This window comes from Crocuta crocuta, unplaced genomic scaffold (genome assembly GCF_008692635.1).
Source record: "Crocuta crocuta isolate KB4526 unplaced genomic scaffold, BGI_CrCroc_1.0 scaffold39, whole genome shotgun sequence".
Classification (NCBI taxonomy): domain Eukaryota; kingdom Metazoa; phylum Chordata; class Mammalia; order Carnivora; family Hyaenidae; genus Crocuta; species Crocuta crocuta.
This window is the reverse complement of record NW_027533334.1, coordinates 6718114-6735113: the sequence shown is the minus strand read 5'-3', so window position 1 is coordinate 6735113 and position 17000 is coordinate 6718114. Positions and strand designations below refer to the sequence as shown.

The window sequence follows — 17000 nt, the reverse complement described above, 5'->3', positions numbered from 1 at the left end:
AACAATTAAAAAAAGTTAAAAAAAAAAAAAAAAACATGGTCAGTAAGTCCTAGACTACTTTTTTCACATATTATTTGAGAATTCCTAGTTGGTAATGGATCTGGTATATATTTGAAATTTTTATAATAGGGATAACTAAAAGCTTTAAAATAAAGTTATCATTTGGTAATTGCCCTGTTTTTTTTTTAATTTTACTGAATTTTTATGTTAAATATGTTCCTTTATTTAGTCAGCACACAGTTGTTAAACTCTGCCATGTTACAAGGAATATCATGTGTGCTAGGAATACTAATGACATTCCCTCTTACCGATAGCCTAATATCTGACTAACTTTGTATCTACTGATTAATCTCTTTAAGCCTCAGTTTCCCTGGCTGTGAAATGGGGATAACACTGCCCCCTCAAAGGGTTATAACACTTGGTGTAGAAAACATATGTATGTGCTAACATTTAGTAAATAACAAACATATTCAGTGTGTGGTATCTTATTTTTTAATCATTAGTTGCTTACAATTGAATTGCTCTGAGACAGAACACAGTGTGAAAAGTGCTATGATAATATTAGTTTGCTATAAAAGTGTAAAAGCTGGTAAGACTAGCACCATCTGGTAGGGTTGAAGAAGTCTTCACAAAGTAGGGGACTTCTTTTTTTTCTTTTTTAACTTACCCTTTATTGCAGCTGCTGTGTGCGCATTAACTCATTTAGCATTGAAGCAACTTTGTTGGATGTTAATGTCCCCAGCGTGAGGTTGAGGACCCAGCAGAGACTGTGAAGATTGCTCAAAGTACGGACCGCTCTCAAGGTAGAGAGTGCAGATCAGGAAAGAGCCCATGAATATATCTGGAAAGACCTTAAAGAGAACAGTACATGGGAGGTCTGTGTCCACATGTGTCTATAAGCTAACAATCATGTATTTCTAGTATGCAGAGCAGTTTTTTTCATGTAATATTCTATCAGAAACTAACGTATTATCAAACATTTATGGATCTTCTCTTAAGCATGCCAGGCTCGGCATTAATCCTTAGTGATAGACAAAAGCCAAGAAATGTGGCCCAGTCCTTCCCACATTCCGATACCTGGTAAAAGAGACAGGAGTGTGGCAGCGGCCTATTCTTAGGTATTTACTATATACCAGGCACTGTCCTGGCCTCTTTAGGCAGATTAGCTCATTGAATCTTCAAACCCTTTGAGGTCAAATTTAATATCCCCATTTTACAGATGAGGTTATGTAGCCCTAGAGAGGTTTGTAACTTGTCCAAAATCCTACAGTCAGAAAGTATCAGACTTGACCCCACAGCCATCTGCCTCTGAAGCCTATAAATATTTTAACACTATCTAATACTGCCACCACAGAACATTTTAGGGGAAAGCTGAAGTATGTGTAAAGTGCTAGGTTCACCAAGCAGGAAAAGAATGAGAGAACAATTCTGAGACAAGTGTCATTTGTTCTGAGTCTTGATGGATAGCGAAACATTTGCCAGCTCCAAGAACCTCAGAAAGGGCTCTCCAGGCAGGGAATAGCATCACACAAATAGAATGGTTTGAGAGGACGTGGTATCTTCAAAGAACAGGGCTAAGTTGTTTTTGCTTCAGATAGTTCTTGTTGGACTCTTATAACAGTATGTGTCTCCTTCAGCCATTTAAAACTCAATATGCAAGAAATATTTTTAAAATTCTAGTGATTCTTACATCACTGTCTTGAATCAGTTAACAGCCTTTAACATTTTCATAAGCAACTCATAATAATTTGTACCATGTGGAAAATGATACTATATTTATCAATTAAATTAAAGAAGACCAAGAAATGATAAGCAACATGCAGAACTTTGGAGAATATTTTTCCATTGCTGGTGCTAATATAAATTAATGCAGCCGTTTTGGAAGAGTGTTGACAATATTCAATAACCTTAAACTTTTTTGTGCCATTTACCTGGTAATTCCATTTTTAGGAGCTTTTTTAAGGAAATATTCAGTGTTTTTCAAGATGTTTGTTGAGAAAAATTAAAAACTGGAATGCTCAATTATATGAAAGTGTTCCTGACGTTAAATGAAATATTATACAGCATTTTAAAACAGCATTTATGAAGAGTATATTAGCATTTTTAAAAATTGGGGTATAATTTGTCTCTATGGTATGATGATAACCATAAAGGGATTGAAGGTGGGGGACCTTTGTACAAGTAGAGAAAAAAATACTGAAAGGAAGTGCACTAAAATATTACTCTTGGTTATGTTTGATGACAAGTGATGGGAGGATTTGGGTTTTTTCTCAGATGGTCCATGGCTTCTTTAATGAATCTGTGTTACTTGGGTAACAAAACAAATGAAACATCGAGGTCTCGAGTAGAGTAGCGTCTCATGAACTGATAGTTGGCAGACCTAAGAAAGGGGAAGCAGAGAAGCAAACTAGAGATCTCGGCGCTGTGCCGCCATAGTGACCAGAACTGCTGGCCACCAAGTTGTCCTTTGTTCTCCGCACAGGGAGTGGGAGATGGAAAATTTTGAGAATGAGTAGCCTTTGGTGACCTTCAAGGGCTTTACTTACTTATATTTTGCTCCATCACTTACATATACTCTGGTTTCAAGTCCTATTATAGAGAAAAATAAACTTCATTTTTAATAAAATACACCTTATTTTACTTCTCTTTGTCTTTGAGAATTTAAGACTGCTGATTTTTCCCTCTCTTTTCACCTATCCAGAAACTTACATATTAATTCTATAATGACAAGGGTAAACAGTGTAAGCTAATTCTACCTAAAATATAATTTCAACCAATAGTAATGATTTTGAAATACAAGTTTATTGTACTACTTGAAAAAAATCACTGTAGGGAATACTAACATATTCTTTAAAGAGGCATTTTTAAATATATACTACTGTTAGTATTAGTCCAAAGAAAGGAAGCCTGACTCAAAATATACTCAGAGGTTTATGTTAATAATAGAAATGCACATATGATGCTCTTTTTCAAGTATTTCCTTGGCATTTTAATATGAATAATTTTTTGAATGGTCACTTTTACTCTGATACGGGTTATACTAGAGCCATTTTAACAACATATTTATATAATGTCCTTTATATAATAACACTTGGAATGTAACTAGTTTAAAATACTTTACTTTTCCTTACAGATCTCTAAGCAAGAACAGAAAAAAACAGATGCATTTGACGGAAATGTGGCTGAAACCTCGTCTCGGTACAGTGGTGCTCAGGATAGTGGAATTGGCAGCGACAGTGTTAAAATCAGAATAGTACAAATAGAGCAGCACAGCGGTACCAGTCAGCATCGCATCGCCCGTCCCTCACGCCAGTCATCAATTGTAAAAAATCTCAATTTTATTCCTTTTGACATATTTATTACTGCAAGTAAAATCTCACTAATGACCTATTCCTGTACGGCCATACCCAAATCAAAATCGCAAGAACATAAGGATGATGAAAAAACAGGCAAGAGTTCATTAAATCTCCCAGAAGTCGATTCAGATGTTGCTAAGCCCAGCCAGGCATGTATTTCTACCGTAACAGCAGAAGATCTCTTGAGCAGCAGCGTATCTTTTCCTTCGGGGAAAAAAGTAGGGGTCATCTCTCTTGAAAGTCTTCATGCATCCACAAGGTCATCTGCTAGACAGGCACTTGGTATCACTATCGTTCGGCAGCCAGGACGAAGAGGAACCGGTGACTTGCAGCTGGAACCTTTTCTGTACTTTATTGTGTCCCAGCCTTCTTTGCTTCTAAGTTGTCACCACAGAAAGCAGCGAGTGGAAATATCCATTTTTGATGCTGTGCTTAAAGGGGTAGCCTCTGATTACAAATGTACAGGTAAGAGCCTTCAAATTTACTGGAGTGCTAATAACTACTACTACTACATAGTAAGTTTTATTCCCAACATATCAAGATTGATCAAACAGAAAACAGCTGGCAGACCAGACAAGACTTCTTTTCTCTGTGGAATATGTAAATATGTAAAGTTCATGTCCCACAGCTGAATCATGTTTAAGCAAATGTCTGAAATGTATCAAGGTTTAGCCTCAATGTTCTTACCGTGCCTCTGAATATTCATTTTTTTTTTCCAAGAGCTGAGTGAAACGGGTTCTTTCTGGCCTATAGAAATGCTTAAGAATTTCCAGTGATTGGGAAGTAAAGCTTTTTTCCTACTAATGGCCCATGGGTATGCTTTCCATATTAATGCAGCTGTTCGGGTTTTGAAAACAAAACAAGAGGAAAGGGCGCTGTTATAAACAGCAAGTCCGTTGGATGAAAAAAAAAAAACTTAGAAAATGAAGTTTATTGTTTTGGTACCTGTTTGATCTAATCATCATCTTGCTGTAACAGCATTATATTAAATGTATTTGAGAAAGCTTATTAGTAAGGTAAGATCATTTAAAGATGTTTATGTGTATAAAAAACACATTTATTAGTGGTATTGGCCAACTGGCTCTTGTTTCTCCATCCATACCTTTCTTACATCCAAAGAGCACCCTACATTATAATAATTATGTTGAACTTCTGAAGCTTGTTGCCCTTAAGAGTAGGAAGGCGATCAGGGATTTGGATTTAAAATATACCGGCTGATAGTAACAAGGGCTGATGGAAACAGGGTCAAAGTGTAGAGATAGTTTCCCTGAATTGATGTAGAATTGGAGATTTGGCGGGAGAACAGGAAGAGGTACTGGGACATCTAAGATTCAATATTGGAAGAAGGTCCTAGAAAGCTCAGATGTAAATCAGTCATTTATATTGCTATCAGGTGGCCCCGTCTAGGAGATGGAAGCTGGCGGTGAGGCATTTGGAGAATTTGTCCAATCTGGAAGTCCAGCTGGTTTGTTCTTAGCATAAGGGAGAACCATTTTACACAGCAGGCTCCTGAAGAGTAGGTGGCAGGTGTGAGGATCAGGATTCATTTCAGCCCAAGGAAGTAGGGTCAGAGGAGCCCTTGGCTGTCTCTGAAGTGTAGTACAAGTCCTCTACTTTGGAAAAGGGTAACTAGCCAGTTGCTGAGGAAGAACAATCTAGGGTTGCCTCCTAGACTGCGTGCGTGCCTGCTCTCCGTTGACACACTGGTACCAGCTCAGGCTGGCTTGCAAGAGCCCGCTGTTAAATGTTTAGGAACTTTGAAAGATAGTTGTTAAACCACTGGTAGTTTAAATCGGCCAGAGTAAGAATATTTAGCCACATAGATGGGCAAATGCTGTCAGTCAGCTCTCCTGCTCTGAGAGCCAGTTGTTAAACATCTACGCGTAACCTCTGTTTCCCTTCCTCAAACACATTCTCATTTACTGAGTACAGAATACAGTAGGAAATACAACAGGTCCATCAGGGGCACTGAAGAAGGGAGTGGTACTGAGATTGATGTTTCATGTTATTCAGGAACTCATGCCTATATACCTGCTACCTGTTTGGGGTCTCCTTAGCATTGACCAGAACTATGTGCAGAATGGGAAAATAAGCCTTAATTCCAAGGCTCTCCATAAGTTCTTTCAGCTGAAGTTGCTTAGGTTGGTAGCTTCAGTGGCTTCGACTAAAAGATTCTGATACTGAGTTCAGCAAAATTATCAGGGCTCATATCAAAGATGTGCATTTGAATTATAATCAGTTCTTAGGTTGGAATAATAAAATACTTTTTGTTTAAAAACACTCCTCAGGGGTGCCTGGCTGGCTCAGTCAGTGGAGCATGCGACTCTTGATCTCAGGGTTGTAAGTTTGAGCCCTATGCCTGGGTATAGAGATTACTTAAAAATAAAATCATAAAAAAAATTAAAATTAAAAACACAGTTTAAAATTTTTTAAAAAAAATTAAAATCCTTGTATGTAGACCAACATGGAACCCAATATCTGTAGATGAAGCTTAGAGTGAAGGTTATGGGCCACTTCATTACAGGGGGATCCCATGTGGGAAGAAAAAGGCTTACATTCCTTCTAAGGAGCATCTTTTGCATAATATTTTTGTGGATGCCTTTCTTTACACAAAATGTGTCTACTTTAACATTTACATTATCCAAAAAAGTTACCAATATAAATTATCACATTTCTTAAAATTGAATTTTATCAGAAAGTAAGTAGTTAAAATAGCTAAAAATATTAAAGAAGCAACTAGCATTTATGGGGTATTCATTCTGTGCCGGACATTGTACTAACTTCTTTAAATGTATTTTCTCATTTAATCCTCATAACAACTCTGAAATGCTATATATAATCCTATCTTAACGAAGAGGAAACTAAAGTTTACAGAAGTTAAGCAACTTGTCCAAGATTACAGATATAGCAATAAACAGAGCTAAAATTCAAAACAAGATTTATTGAACTCCTAAGTCTGGTCACTCAGTGGATCCCTGGGGTACAGAGAAACATATGAATCCACAGTTCTCTGTCAGCCTTCATTTTCCACGCCAGAATATGCAAATGGTTCCCTCTGTAATATTTTAACTGGTGAATTTTTGTATCTTAAATGTATCATGATATGACGACACAGTACTGCCTCATGGTAGCATGACAAACCTAAGATTTAATTCTAGTTCTGTTATTTACAAGATGTATACCTATGTATAGGGCAATTGTAAAACTGAAAATAGTTAATTCATGAAAGTACTTAACATTGAGCAAAGCAAATAGTAAGCCCAAATAAATATTTACTTATACTGCTTTAGCTATTATGCTTATACAGCAAAAAGATTACCAAACTGGGAACCAGAAAGCCTGGAATTTGCCATTAATTAGCAGGGTGATCTTAACCAGGCAATTTACTTCCTCAAGTTTCTGTTTTCTTATTTGTAAAATGTGATGATTATGATAGATACTAACAAGGTCATTTCAATTCTGAAGCCTCATTATTCTGTAATTTGAAATTCATCTTCCCATACTTACCTTTCTAAAAATATTTAAACTATACTGCCCTGGCCTCAGGGAGTTGACATCTGTGAGTTCCCTAACAGAATAAAATATATTCTGACTTGTCTTAAAGATGCAGATTTTCTTTTGATATTCTAGTGGAGCGCTAATTCATTCATTAAGTGCTTTAGATGCATAAATTTTATTAAATATTAGTGAAGTTATTTTTTTAAAGCAGATCCAAGGAATTGGTCCATTTGAGTGAAGTATACAAGTCCCATTATCAATTTAGTTAACCAGGGACACTTACTGTAGCACTTTTCCACCCTAAAGAAAAGGCTGTTCTGTTCCATGTCAGGATTCTTTTGAAGCCCTGTAATCATGTGGGTAAGAAAAAAAGAGAAAAATAAGAATGCCTATAATGTTAACATTCAGGGGGAAGAGAAAAGTTGAGGTGGCCAGTTTCATTTCTGGATTCCAAAGTGAAAGAGTCATTGTAGTGTCTTATTTTTTTTATCTTTTTATTTTTATTTATTTATTTATTTATTTTTTTACAAATAGTTTATTGTCAAATTAGTTTCCACAAGTCATTGTAGTGTCTTAATTGGAAGGATGAAAAGGGGTGTCATCATGAAGCTAACTTTCTAAGAAAGATCCAGGAAAAGTTAAAGGCATCATAAGTTAAAAATGAAAGAGATAACTTACTACATCTTTCTGCAGTATTTATACTCAATTTTTGAAGGTATAATTGACATACAGTATTAGTTTCAGGTATAAAAACATAGTGATTCGACATTTGTTTACATTGTGAAATGATCACCATAGTAAGTCGTTACCATCTGTCACCTTACAAAGTTAATCCAGTTTTGTTTAATATATTCCCCATGTTGTACATTATATCCCCATTTTTTTTTTTTTTTTTTTTTTTTTTAATAGCTGGAAGTTTGTACTTTCTAATTCCCTTTACCCATTCGGGCCTTCCCAACCTCTGCCTCTGCAACTGCCAGCCTATTTTCTGTATCTATGAGTCTATGAGGGTTTTATTTTCTTTGGTTTCTTAGATACCACATATAAGTGAAACTATATGGCATTTGTCTTTCTTTAGTTGACTTATTTCACTTTGCATAATAACTCTCCAAGCCCATCCATGTTGTCACAAGCAGCAAGAGTTCATTCATTTGAATGGCTGAGTAGTATTCCAGTGTGGATGTGTGTGTGGGAGGGATGTATATATGTGGTAGCTCTTTTTTTTTTTTTTAAGTTTATTTATATATTTTGAGAGAAAGAGTGTGTGAGTCAGGGAGGGAGCAGAGAGAGAGAATCTCAAGCAGGCTCCACGCTGTCAGTGCAGAGCCCAGCATGGGTCTTGAACTTAGAAACCATGAGATCATGACCTAAGCTAAAATCAAGAGGCACATACGTAACTGACTGAACCACCCAGGCACCCCAAGTGGTAGCTCTAACCTTTTGAGGAACCTTCATGCTGTTTTCCATAGTTGCTGCACCAATTTACATTCCCACTAACAGTGGACAAAGGTTCCCTTTTCTCCACATCGTCAATAACATTAGTCATTTCTTGAGTTTTTGAGAATAACCATTCCCACAGTGAAGTGATATCTCATTGTGGTTTTGATTTTCAGTTTCCAGATGATTAGTGATGGTGAGTTTCTTTTCATATGCCTCTTGGGCATCTGTATGTCTTCTTAGGAAAAATGTTTATTCAGATCTTTTGCCCATATCATAAATAGATTGTTTGCTTTTTTGTGAAATTATAAGAGTGTTTATGTATTTTGGATATTAACCCCTGAATGGACATATCATTTACAAATATCTTCTCCCATTCAGTAGGTTGGTTTTTTTTAGTTTGTTGATGGTTTCCTTCATTGTGCAGAAGCTTTCTAGCTTGATATAGTTAGTCCTTTGTTTATTTTTGCTTTTGTTTCCCTTGTTTCTGGAGTCAGATCAAAAAAGACATCACTGAGACTGATATCAAGGGGCTTACTGCCTATGTTTTCTTATAAGAATTTAATGGTTTCAGGTCTTACACTGAAGTCTAATCTGTTTTGAATTGATTTTTATATGGTGTAAGATAGTGGTCTAGTTTCATCCTTTTGTACATAGCTGTCCAGTATTTACAACACAATTTACTAAATTGCATATTCTCAATTGTATATCCTTGCTTCCTTTGTTGAACATTACTTGAACATATATGCGTGGGTTTATTTTTGGGCTTTTTATTCTATTCATTGATCTCTGTGTCTGTTTTTATGCCGGTGCCATACTGTTTTCATTACTGTAGCTTTGTAGTATAGTTTGAAATCATGGACCCTGATACCTCTGGCTTTGTTTTTCTTTCTCAGGGTTGCTTTGACTATTCATGGTCTTTTGTGGTCCCATACAGATTTTAGGATTATTTGTTCTAGTTCTGTGAAAATGTCATTGGAATTTCCATAGGAATTGCATTAAATCTGCAGGCTGCTTTGGAGAGTACCGAATTTTAATAATATTAATCCATCCAGTCTGTGGGCATGGAATATCTTTCCATTTATTTTCATCATCTTCAGGTTTTTTCATCAATGTCTTATGGTTTGCAATGTACAGGTCTGTTACCTCTTTGATTGACTTTATTCTTGGGTACTTTATTCTTTTTGATACAGTTGTAAATGGGACTGTTTTCTTGATTTCTCTTTTTGCTACTTTCATTATTAGTGTGTAGAAACACAACACATACACATTTTTATCTTGAAATTTTGCTGACTTCATTTATTACTTCTAATAGTTTTTTTTTAGTGAAATCTTTAGAGATACTGTTCTACTGTTTTCTTTCCTCTGTGTTTTCTGATGAGAAATCCATGGTAATCACAGTTGTTTCCATATATGTAATGTGTTTATTTTCTCTAGGTGCCTTCAAGATTTTTTTCGTTATATTTGGTTTTCTGTACGTTAATTATCATGTGTCTGGGCTTGATTTCTTTGAATTTATCCTCTTTGAGGTTTTCTGACCTCTTTAACTCTGTAACTGTATGATTTTTAAAACTAAATTGAGGAACTTTTAAGCTGTTATTTCTTTTTTTTTTTTCAATGTTTTTTATTTATTTCTAGGAGAGAGAGAGAGAGACAGCATGAGCAGGGGAGGGTCAGAGAGAGAGGGAGTCACAGACTGAAGCAGGCTCCAGGCTCTGAGCTGGCAGTCAGCACAGAGCCCGACGCGGGGCTCGAACCCACGAACCGCGAGATCATGACCTAAGCGAAAGTCGGACGCTTAACCGACTAAGCCATCCAGGCGCCCCTAAGCTGTTATTTCTTAAATGTTTTTCTGCTAATCTTCTTTGGACACCAACATTAAACTTTTTGTATTATTCCACAGGTCCCTGAGACTCCATTCTTTTTTTTTTCCTTTTTTCCTGTTTTCTTTTTTCTTCTCTGTGCTTCATATTAGATCATTTCCTCTGGTTTTCCAGTTCTAAAATTTTTATTTGGTTCTTTTCTATAGTTCCTGTTTCTCTTCTGAGAACTTCTATATCTCCACTCATTTCAAGCATGTTTACCTACCTGATGAAACACAGTTATAATGCCTGCTAAAGTCTTAAATGCTGTGTCACTGGCAACACAGCACAGCCATTACAGCACCTGCCCATCCCCCTCATACACACACACCGTACCCACCCTTCAGGCAAAACCAGAAGAGAAAAAAGAAATATAAAAGGCCGCAGGTTTTTCCTACACTTGTGAAATCACAGAGGCCTTATTTCCCAGACATAAGGACTTGTGGCTGTTTTTGCCATCACTGTGCACCACAACCTAAGACTCGCTTTCAAGTGAAAGCTATGGGAGAAAAGAGGTAAAACAAACCAAATTGGGAAACACGCCACGGTAGGAGTCGCATCAGCAAGTTTGACTCTCCTCCCCAATCGACATTGTTCTTATTTACTTTTTAGAGTCTTCAGGCATTTGTTCTTCGTATTTTCTCTTGGAGTTTTGATTGTAAGCACCATGAGAGGTTGCAGGGAGCTGATTACAAACCTTTGGCTGGCACCCAGACATCCTTCAGTTTTAAAATAATAAAATTATTATCTAGTCTATTAGCAGAGACACGGCTTCCTGAGAAACTTAATACAGGATTTCCTCCAAAAGTGATACTTTAATATCTTTACATCTATGAGCACAGATCAGTTAATATGCTGTAATGAAAAAACTGCTCCCGGGGAGTTGTCAGCATTAACTTGATTCTGCACATGTCACCGTTAAGCAGAGAACATGTCCAGATACTCAAAGGGTGGTACTAGTGTTCTCTGTCTGTGTTCCTGAGGGATATCCTTTCATATAGTATAAAATCAAATTAGAAGAAATGCTATGAAATTCATTGTCCCTCATGTCAGTCTGCCTTCTCAGCACATGTGACTGGTGAATACACATGTGTATATTAAATATACCACTTATGCATATACATATGTAAAATCCTAAATTCTATGAGAGGCTACCCAGAATACATGATTAATAGAATCCATATTTATACCTCTACCTGCATTTAAGAAACCTTTTTTTTTTTTTTATGCACCATTTGTGCCTAATTGTCATCAGTTCTGTTTCATTTCAGGTTTCTAAAAAAAAGATGCAGGTATAGGTATAAATATAGATTCCACTTGCCATGTATTCTGGGTAGCCTCTCTTAGAATTTAGGTTTTTACATATGTATATGCATAAGTGATATATATAATATGCATATGTGACTGTTAAGGTGTTGAAATATGGTTAATATGGCTCAGGAACTAAATTCATTCGTTTTAGTTCATTTAAATTTAAAAACCAATACTTAATTTGGTTATTGGAACATTTAAAAGTGTTTAAATGAGATTGAATATAAGAATCTAATAAAAATATGTGTATTAAAAAACTGATGACAATTGCTTATAAATGAAAGATTGATAAAATATCATTGCCAATTTGCATAATTTAGTGATCTTAAATTTGCCAGCTATACCTGCAAGTATATATGTGTGTGGTCATTTGTTTTACTCGCCATAGTTTAGATAATGGCAGGTTATTTAACGCCTAATTATCAACCCACATTTCTTTTATGACTCTTGCTATTAATAGTAAACTATAAACGATCTTTTATCTAGTCCAGGTAGATAATACATCTGTGAGTTAACAAGTTTCTTTTTAAAATATTAAAATAATGTGACAGTGGGCTTTTCCATGTCCTTCTTACCTGAAGCAACTTCTAACAGAAACGAGATCTTCTGCCAGTACCTTTATATGTAGCAGCTGTAATATTGGCAGTTCTCATTTAAATAAAGATGTATGTAGTTGTTTTTAACATAATCGTATTAGTTGTGTTTATAAATATTTAAAAATTGGTATTTATTTTATTTAAGGTAATGGAATCCAGATTTGAAATTGCCTCATATCTTGACTATGCAGCCCAAGGCAGACTTAAAAAGTCATTTTTCTTCTTGTTTGTTTGGGGCTTTTTGTTTGTTTTTGAAAAAATGACTGTGCCATCTGGTCAATTGTGAAGGAGGTGAACCATTCTGAGGGAATTTAACTCTCCCTCCTACTTCCTCAGCACACAGACAGTCCAGTAGCTTGTTACTCATTGTTTGCCAGGAACCAACAAATCAATTTGAAGATAATTGCTTCATCTCTCCTGCAACTTCTTTACTTTATTATAATTTTTCAAGCATCATCTAGACAAAAATAGAGAAAGGAGAGCTGATTAGAATTCATACTGAAAGAGCAGGTAATGACACACTTCTGTGTATGACAGAAATATCCACAACATGGTATCTCTAGTATAGGGTACTTTCTGCATTTTAAAATTTTATGAAAGTTTACGTATATGACTTCAGGTCTGATTAAGAGGCACACATGGAAGAGTTCAATGAGAGCTCAAGATTTGGAGTCAGTGAGTCCTGAGTTCTAACGCCAGCTCTGCTGCTTAACAGCTGTGTGATTGTGGGCAAGTTATTTCCTCTTTCTAAGCCTTAGCCCCTTATCTAGTATACAGCGAGAATGCTGGTAGCGACCTGCTAGAATTGATGTGAGAATTAAATGATGTATATCAAGCTCTTACCTGACTGCGTAGCACAGGGCCCCATGCGCGTTAAATCTGTTGTTGTTTTTATCATCGTTAACATCTTTAAGTTGAGTTTAAAAATAGTGGTTGTAATCAGCCAAAAGCATTCATGTGATTTTAGTGCAATTTTATAGCTTATTGTGTAGTTTGAAAATTTTCAGTTACAGTAATTGGCTTCTTTAGCCTTTCATGAATAGGTCTGCAGAAAATGTGCCAGAGACATCTGAGTAAACCAACAGTTGGAAAATCATAAACTGCCACCTTACACCTCATAAATCATATCTTGATTTCATTTAGTTATTGTGACTTTAAGAAGAGGATTGAATTACATGTCTCTTTAGAATTAAAGGTTTTGCTAATGTCTCTAGAAAGGCTTAGAATTAACCTGTGACTTTAATGTCATAATGATCACAACTTGAACATTTATCTGAAAATTTAGCTGCTGGGAACATTTCTTGCTGGCCAGTAATATGAAGTGAAATTATTACTTTGACAAAAATCAGCCAGTAAGTAGATCTCTTAAATGAGAGTAACTCTCGAGCATCACTCAGGGAGAGTTGTGGGGAGAAAGTTAAGTACGATGTGACTCAGCCAGCAGGGGGAGTTAACATATGGGGAAGGATATTGGAACAGAAATCAGAAACTTTGACTTTCAGTCTTGACTCATTAGCCAAGATTCTTTGATGCAAATAACTAAACTTCTTGGTGCTTTAGTTTCCTTATCTCTAAAATGGGTATAATATTATCTGGTCTCTGTAGTTTCATGGTTTAATCTTAGCTCCAAATGAGATATCTATGAAATGCCTTGGGACTATGAAATATTATTCAACTCTAAGTGGGGCTTCTGTACTTATTAGCAATAAAAGGAAGAGCTTAATGGATCTTCCTTTTTGAACATGAGAAAGATTAGTGTCCTGGCCCTTTTCACATCCATCTTGATCATCAGGATTTACTTAAAATGCATGAGAAATGGAAAGAATCATTTAAAGCCACTGAATTGTCTTTCAGTGTTACAGAACCAAGACTTTGCTCAGAGAAAAGAGGTTTAAAATTGGGATTAAGTTGATCTTCCTTAGAGATATATATATAGATATATATGACTACATATATATTTTTCTGTACAGCACCCTATATTTACTTACACTGAACTTAATCAAATGTTGTTCTGTAAAACATCTGAAACCCATGTTAGAATTTAAAATGAAAACCAAATAGAAAAGAGATCAAGAACACCACAGAGCAACACAAAAAATAAAAGGAATTTATTGAAATGATGTTTCACATATCATCTGCTGGTTAGCATCATTAAATATAAATGATGTAATTCCTTTTATCTTAGCAAGATACTGAAGACTTGGTTCTAAAAGTAAGAGCCAGTGGGCACTGATCTTCACACATCCCGGCAACCACTTTAATCCTTCCTGTTCCTCCTCTTCTGGGCTCGAGGCCTGGGATTTCAAACCAGGAAATTTTCTCTTCCCTTTCCCATCAAATCCTAGGACATACAAGGTACAGAGTATCGGGTAAAGTGCATATGGAGTTAGCCAAATGCCTGGATATCAACAAGGGGATAGTGCCCCTTGCTTTGCATCCACAACAATTTAGAATTGGTTTCTTGGTTGATTTTGCTGTTCTGATATTGAATTGTTTCTGTATTTAATGGATCTAGGTTCCTTCACAACTTAATTTTCAGGCATTTTGAGGGTTTTTATGAACTACATTTGCTTCTGTTGCTACATTAGAAGAAAAAGATGCCATTCAAGCTAAGGATCATAAAAGCCATAGAAAACAGGAGAAACCCAGTAGGCCTGTATGTAGCTTTGCCTTTTTTATATACAGTGGTCGAAAGGTGACTGGTGTGATCATGACCTCCCGCTGCGGGGAGTTACCCTGCCAGCTGCTGAGAACAACCAAATCCAGCACCACAGTGGCTTCTGAAAGAGGCCCCTTTGGAGGTTTAACAATATTAATTTCATAGATAGAGGCAAATAGATCTAGATCCTCCAAACATGCTTAGCTTTAAATTTTATTCAAGTTCTATTTAGAAACTCCTTTGTGTATTCTTGGCTGGGCACAAAAGGATTAAGCTGAAAAATCATCTAGGAACATATTGTCAGGGAATTTGCAGAGAGGAAGGGAGAGTAGAGAATCTCTGAACCCTCACCTACTACCCTGATTCTTTAAGTGTTTTCTCCCTTTCTACTCTGGCTGTGAACTCTGCTTATCTTCCTTAACAAAAGAAAGCTGTGTGAAATTGAAGTTCTTATGCACTCACCATGTTTATTGGACATTGAAAATTATTTTAAAAATTTTTTAACGTTTATTTTATTTTTGAGACAGAGAGAGACAGAGTATGAGTGGGGGAGGGTCAGAGAGAGAGGGAGACACAGAATCTGAAACAGGCTCCAGGCTCTGAGCTGTCAGCACAGAGTCCGATGCGGAGCTCGAACCCACGGACTGCGAGATCGTGGCTTGAGCTGAAGTCGGCTGCTTAACCAACTGAGCCACCCAGGTGCCCCTGCAAATTATTTTAAAGTGTCATCTCAGTCTTATCTTTGTATAAAAGTTTATATACCCAGATACCTTACTAAAAGGAGTTCTAACTTCTAGTTTAAAAAACAGAAAAGAGTCTGTTTGGTTTGCAGATTATTTACTTCCCTGATTCATACATTGGCCAAATATTTCTTTTTATTTTTTTTTATTTTTTTTACAAATAGTTTATTGTCAAATTAGTTTCCACATAACACCCAGTGCTCATCCCCACAAGTGTCCTCCTCCATGCCCATCCCCCCCTTCCCCCCACATCCATCAGTCCTCAGTTTTTGTCAGCATTCAAGAGTCTCTCATGGTTTGCCTCTCTCCCTTTCCCCCACCATTTCCGCCCTTCTTCTCCCCCTTGTTCCTCCGTCAAGTTCCTCCTAATCCTCCTATACGTGCAAACATATGATATTTGTCCTTCTCTGCCTGACTTATTTCGCTCAGCATAACACCCTCAAGGTCCATCCATGTTGCTACACAACATTGGCCAAATATTTCTAAGGGATGGAAAAGAACACAAGAATATAATTTTGATAATTACTAGAACTGAAGTGCAGAAAAATTGCCAGATCTATAATTTCTCCTTAGCCAGGAGAATTTGAGAGTGAAGAGAAGTACATTGACAAGTATTTTAAACCTCAATAATAGTTTTAAGAATTAAATATAAATAAACTTACTACTGGTTTTTAAGATCAAAATTCAGTATACTTTCCACTAATAAACAAAGAGTTTTATATTTTACCTATTGTCTTCCTCTTATTTCAGATCAGTCTGAAAGATTTTTCAAAATTAAAAAGCAAAGACAAAAACTAGGAGAAGTAGACACTTGAAAAGCACCACACATATGTACTCCTATTTTGTTTAAAGTTTGTGTTTTAGAAACAAAATAATAACTGTTATTGAACTTTACCATGACATGTCCCATACTAAACATGTTATATATATTATTTGATATAATATTCTCAACAACCCACAATCTTGTCGATTGTCCCATTTTGGAGACTCTGTGAAGTTAAAATTAAATTTACCCAGTTTAAGGAATCAGGACTTAAACCCAGATCTGTCTGCCTCCAAAGTTCATGTTCTTCTCATTACCCTGAATTTTCCACTGTGTTATAAACTGATGTGAACTCTCCCATAGAACAAAATGTGAGAAAGCTCAATGAAATAGGGCTGTCTGTGTTCAGTAAGTCCTAAGTCAGTGACAGACTATGTCATAAACCTCTTCTGTATGACAGTATCCTATCACCTGCCAGCTGTCCCTCAAGAGTTCATCAAAAGTCACTTACTTCATAAATATCACAACCGTGTGTACTTCAGGCAAAGAAAGCCAGTCTCCCTGAACTGCCATAGATGCCCACTTTGGTTCTGTGGCAGCCCAGGATCAGTCTGGACTCATTAACTATGGCAGACTATAGCATGCGTGTAGCCCATAACAGGTCATTGAAGATGCTGCAAAAAAAAAAATGAAAGGCTAGTCTTATGTCTTTTAAAAAAACCAAGCATTAGATCCTTCTGGACTTTCTGGAACTGATAGAATGAAGACAGAAGTAAAT

The 17000-nt window shown here is 36.3% G+C and overlaps 1 protein-coding gene across 1 annotated transcript in view; it reads left to right on the top strand.

Annotated features, from left to right (window-relative positions):
- The window catches only part of VPS13B (vacuolar protein sorting 13 homolog B), a 761997-nt gene that overhangs the window by 553533 nt on the left and 191464 nt on the right, over nt 1-17000 (top strand). The window contains exon 34 of the mRNA XM_077748161.1: nt 3134-3821. Coding sequence (XP_077604287.1) covers nt 3134-3821 — 688 coding nt within the window. The remainder of the gene's footprint in view (nt 1-3133; nt 3822-17000) is intronic.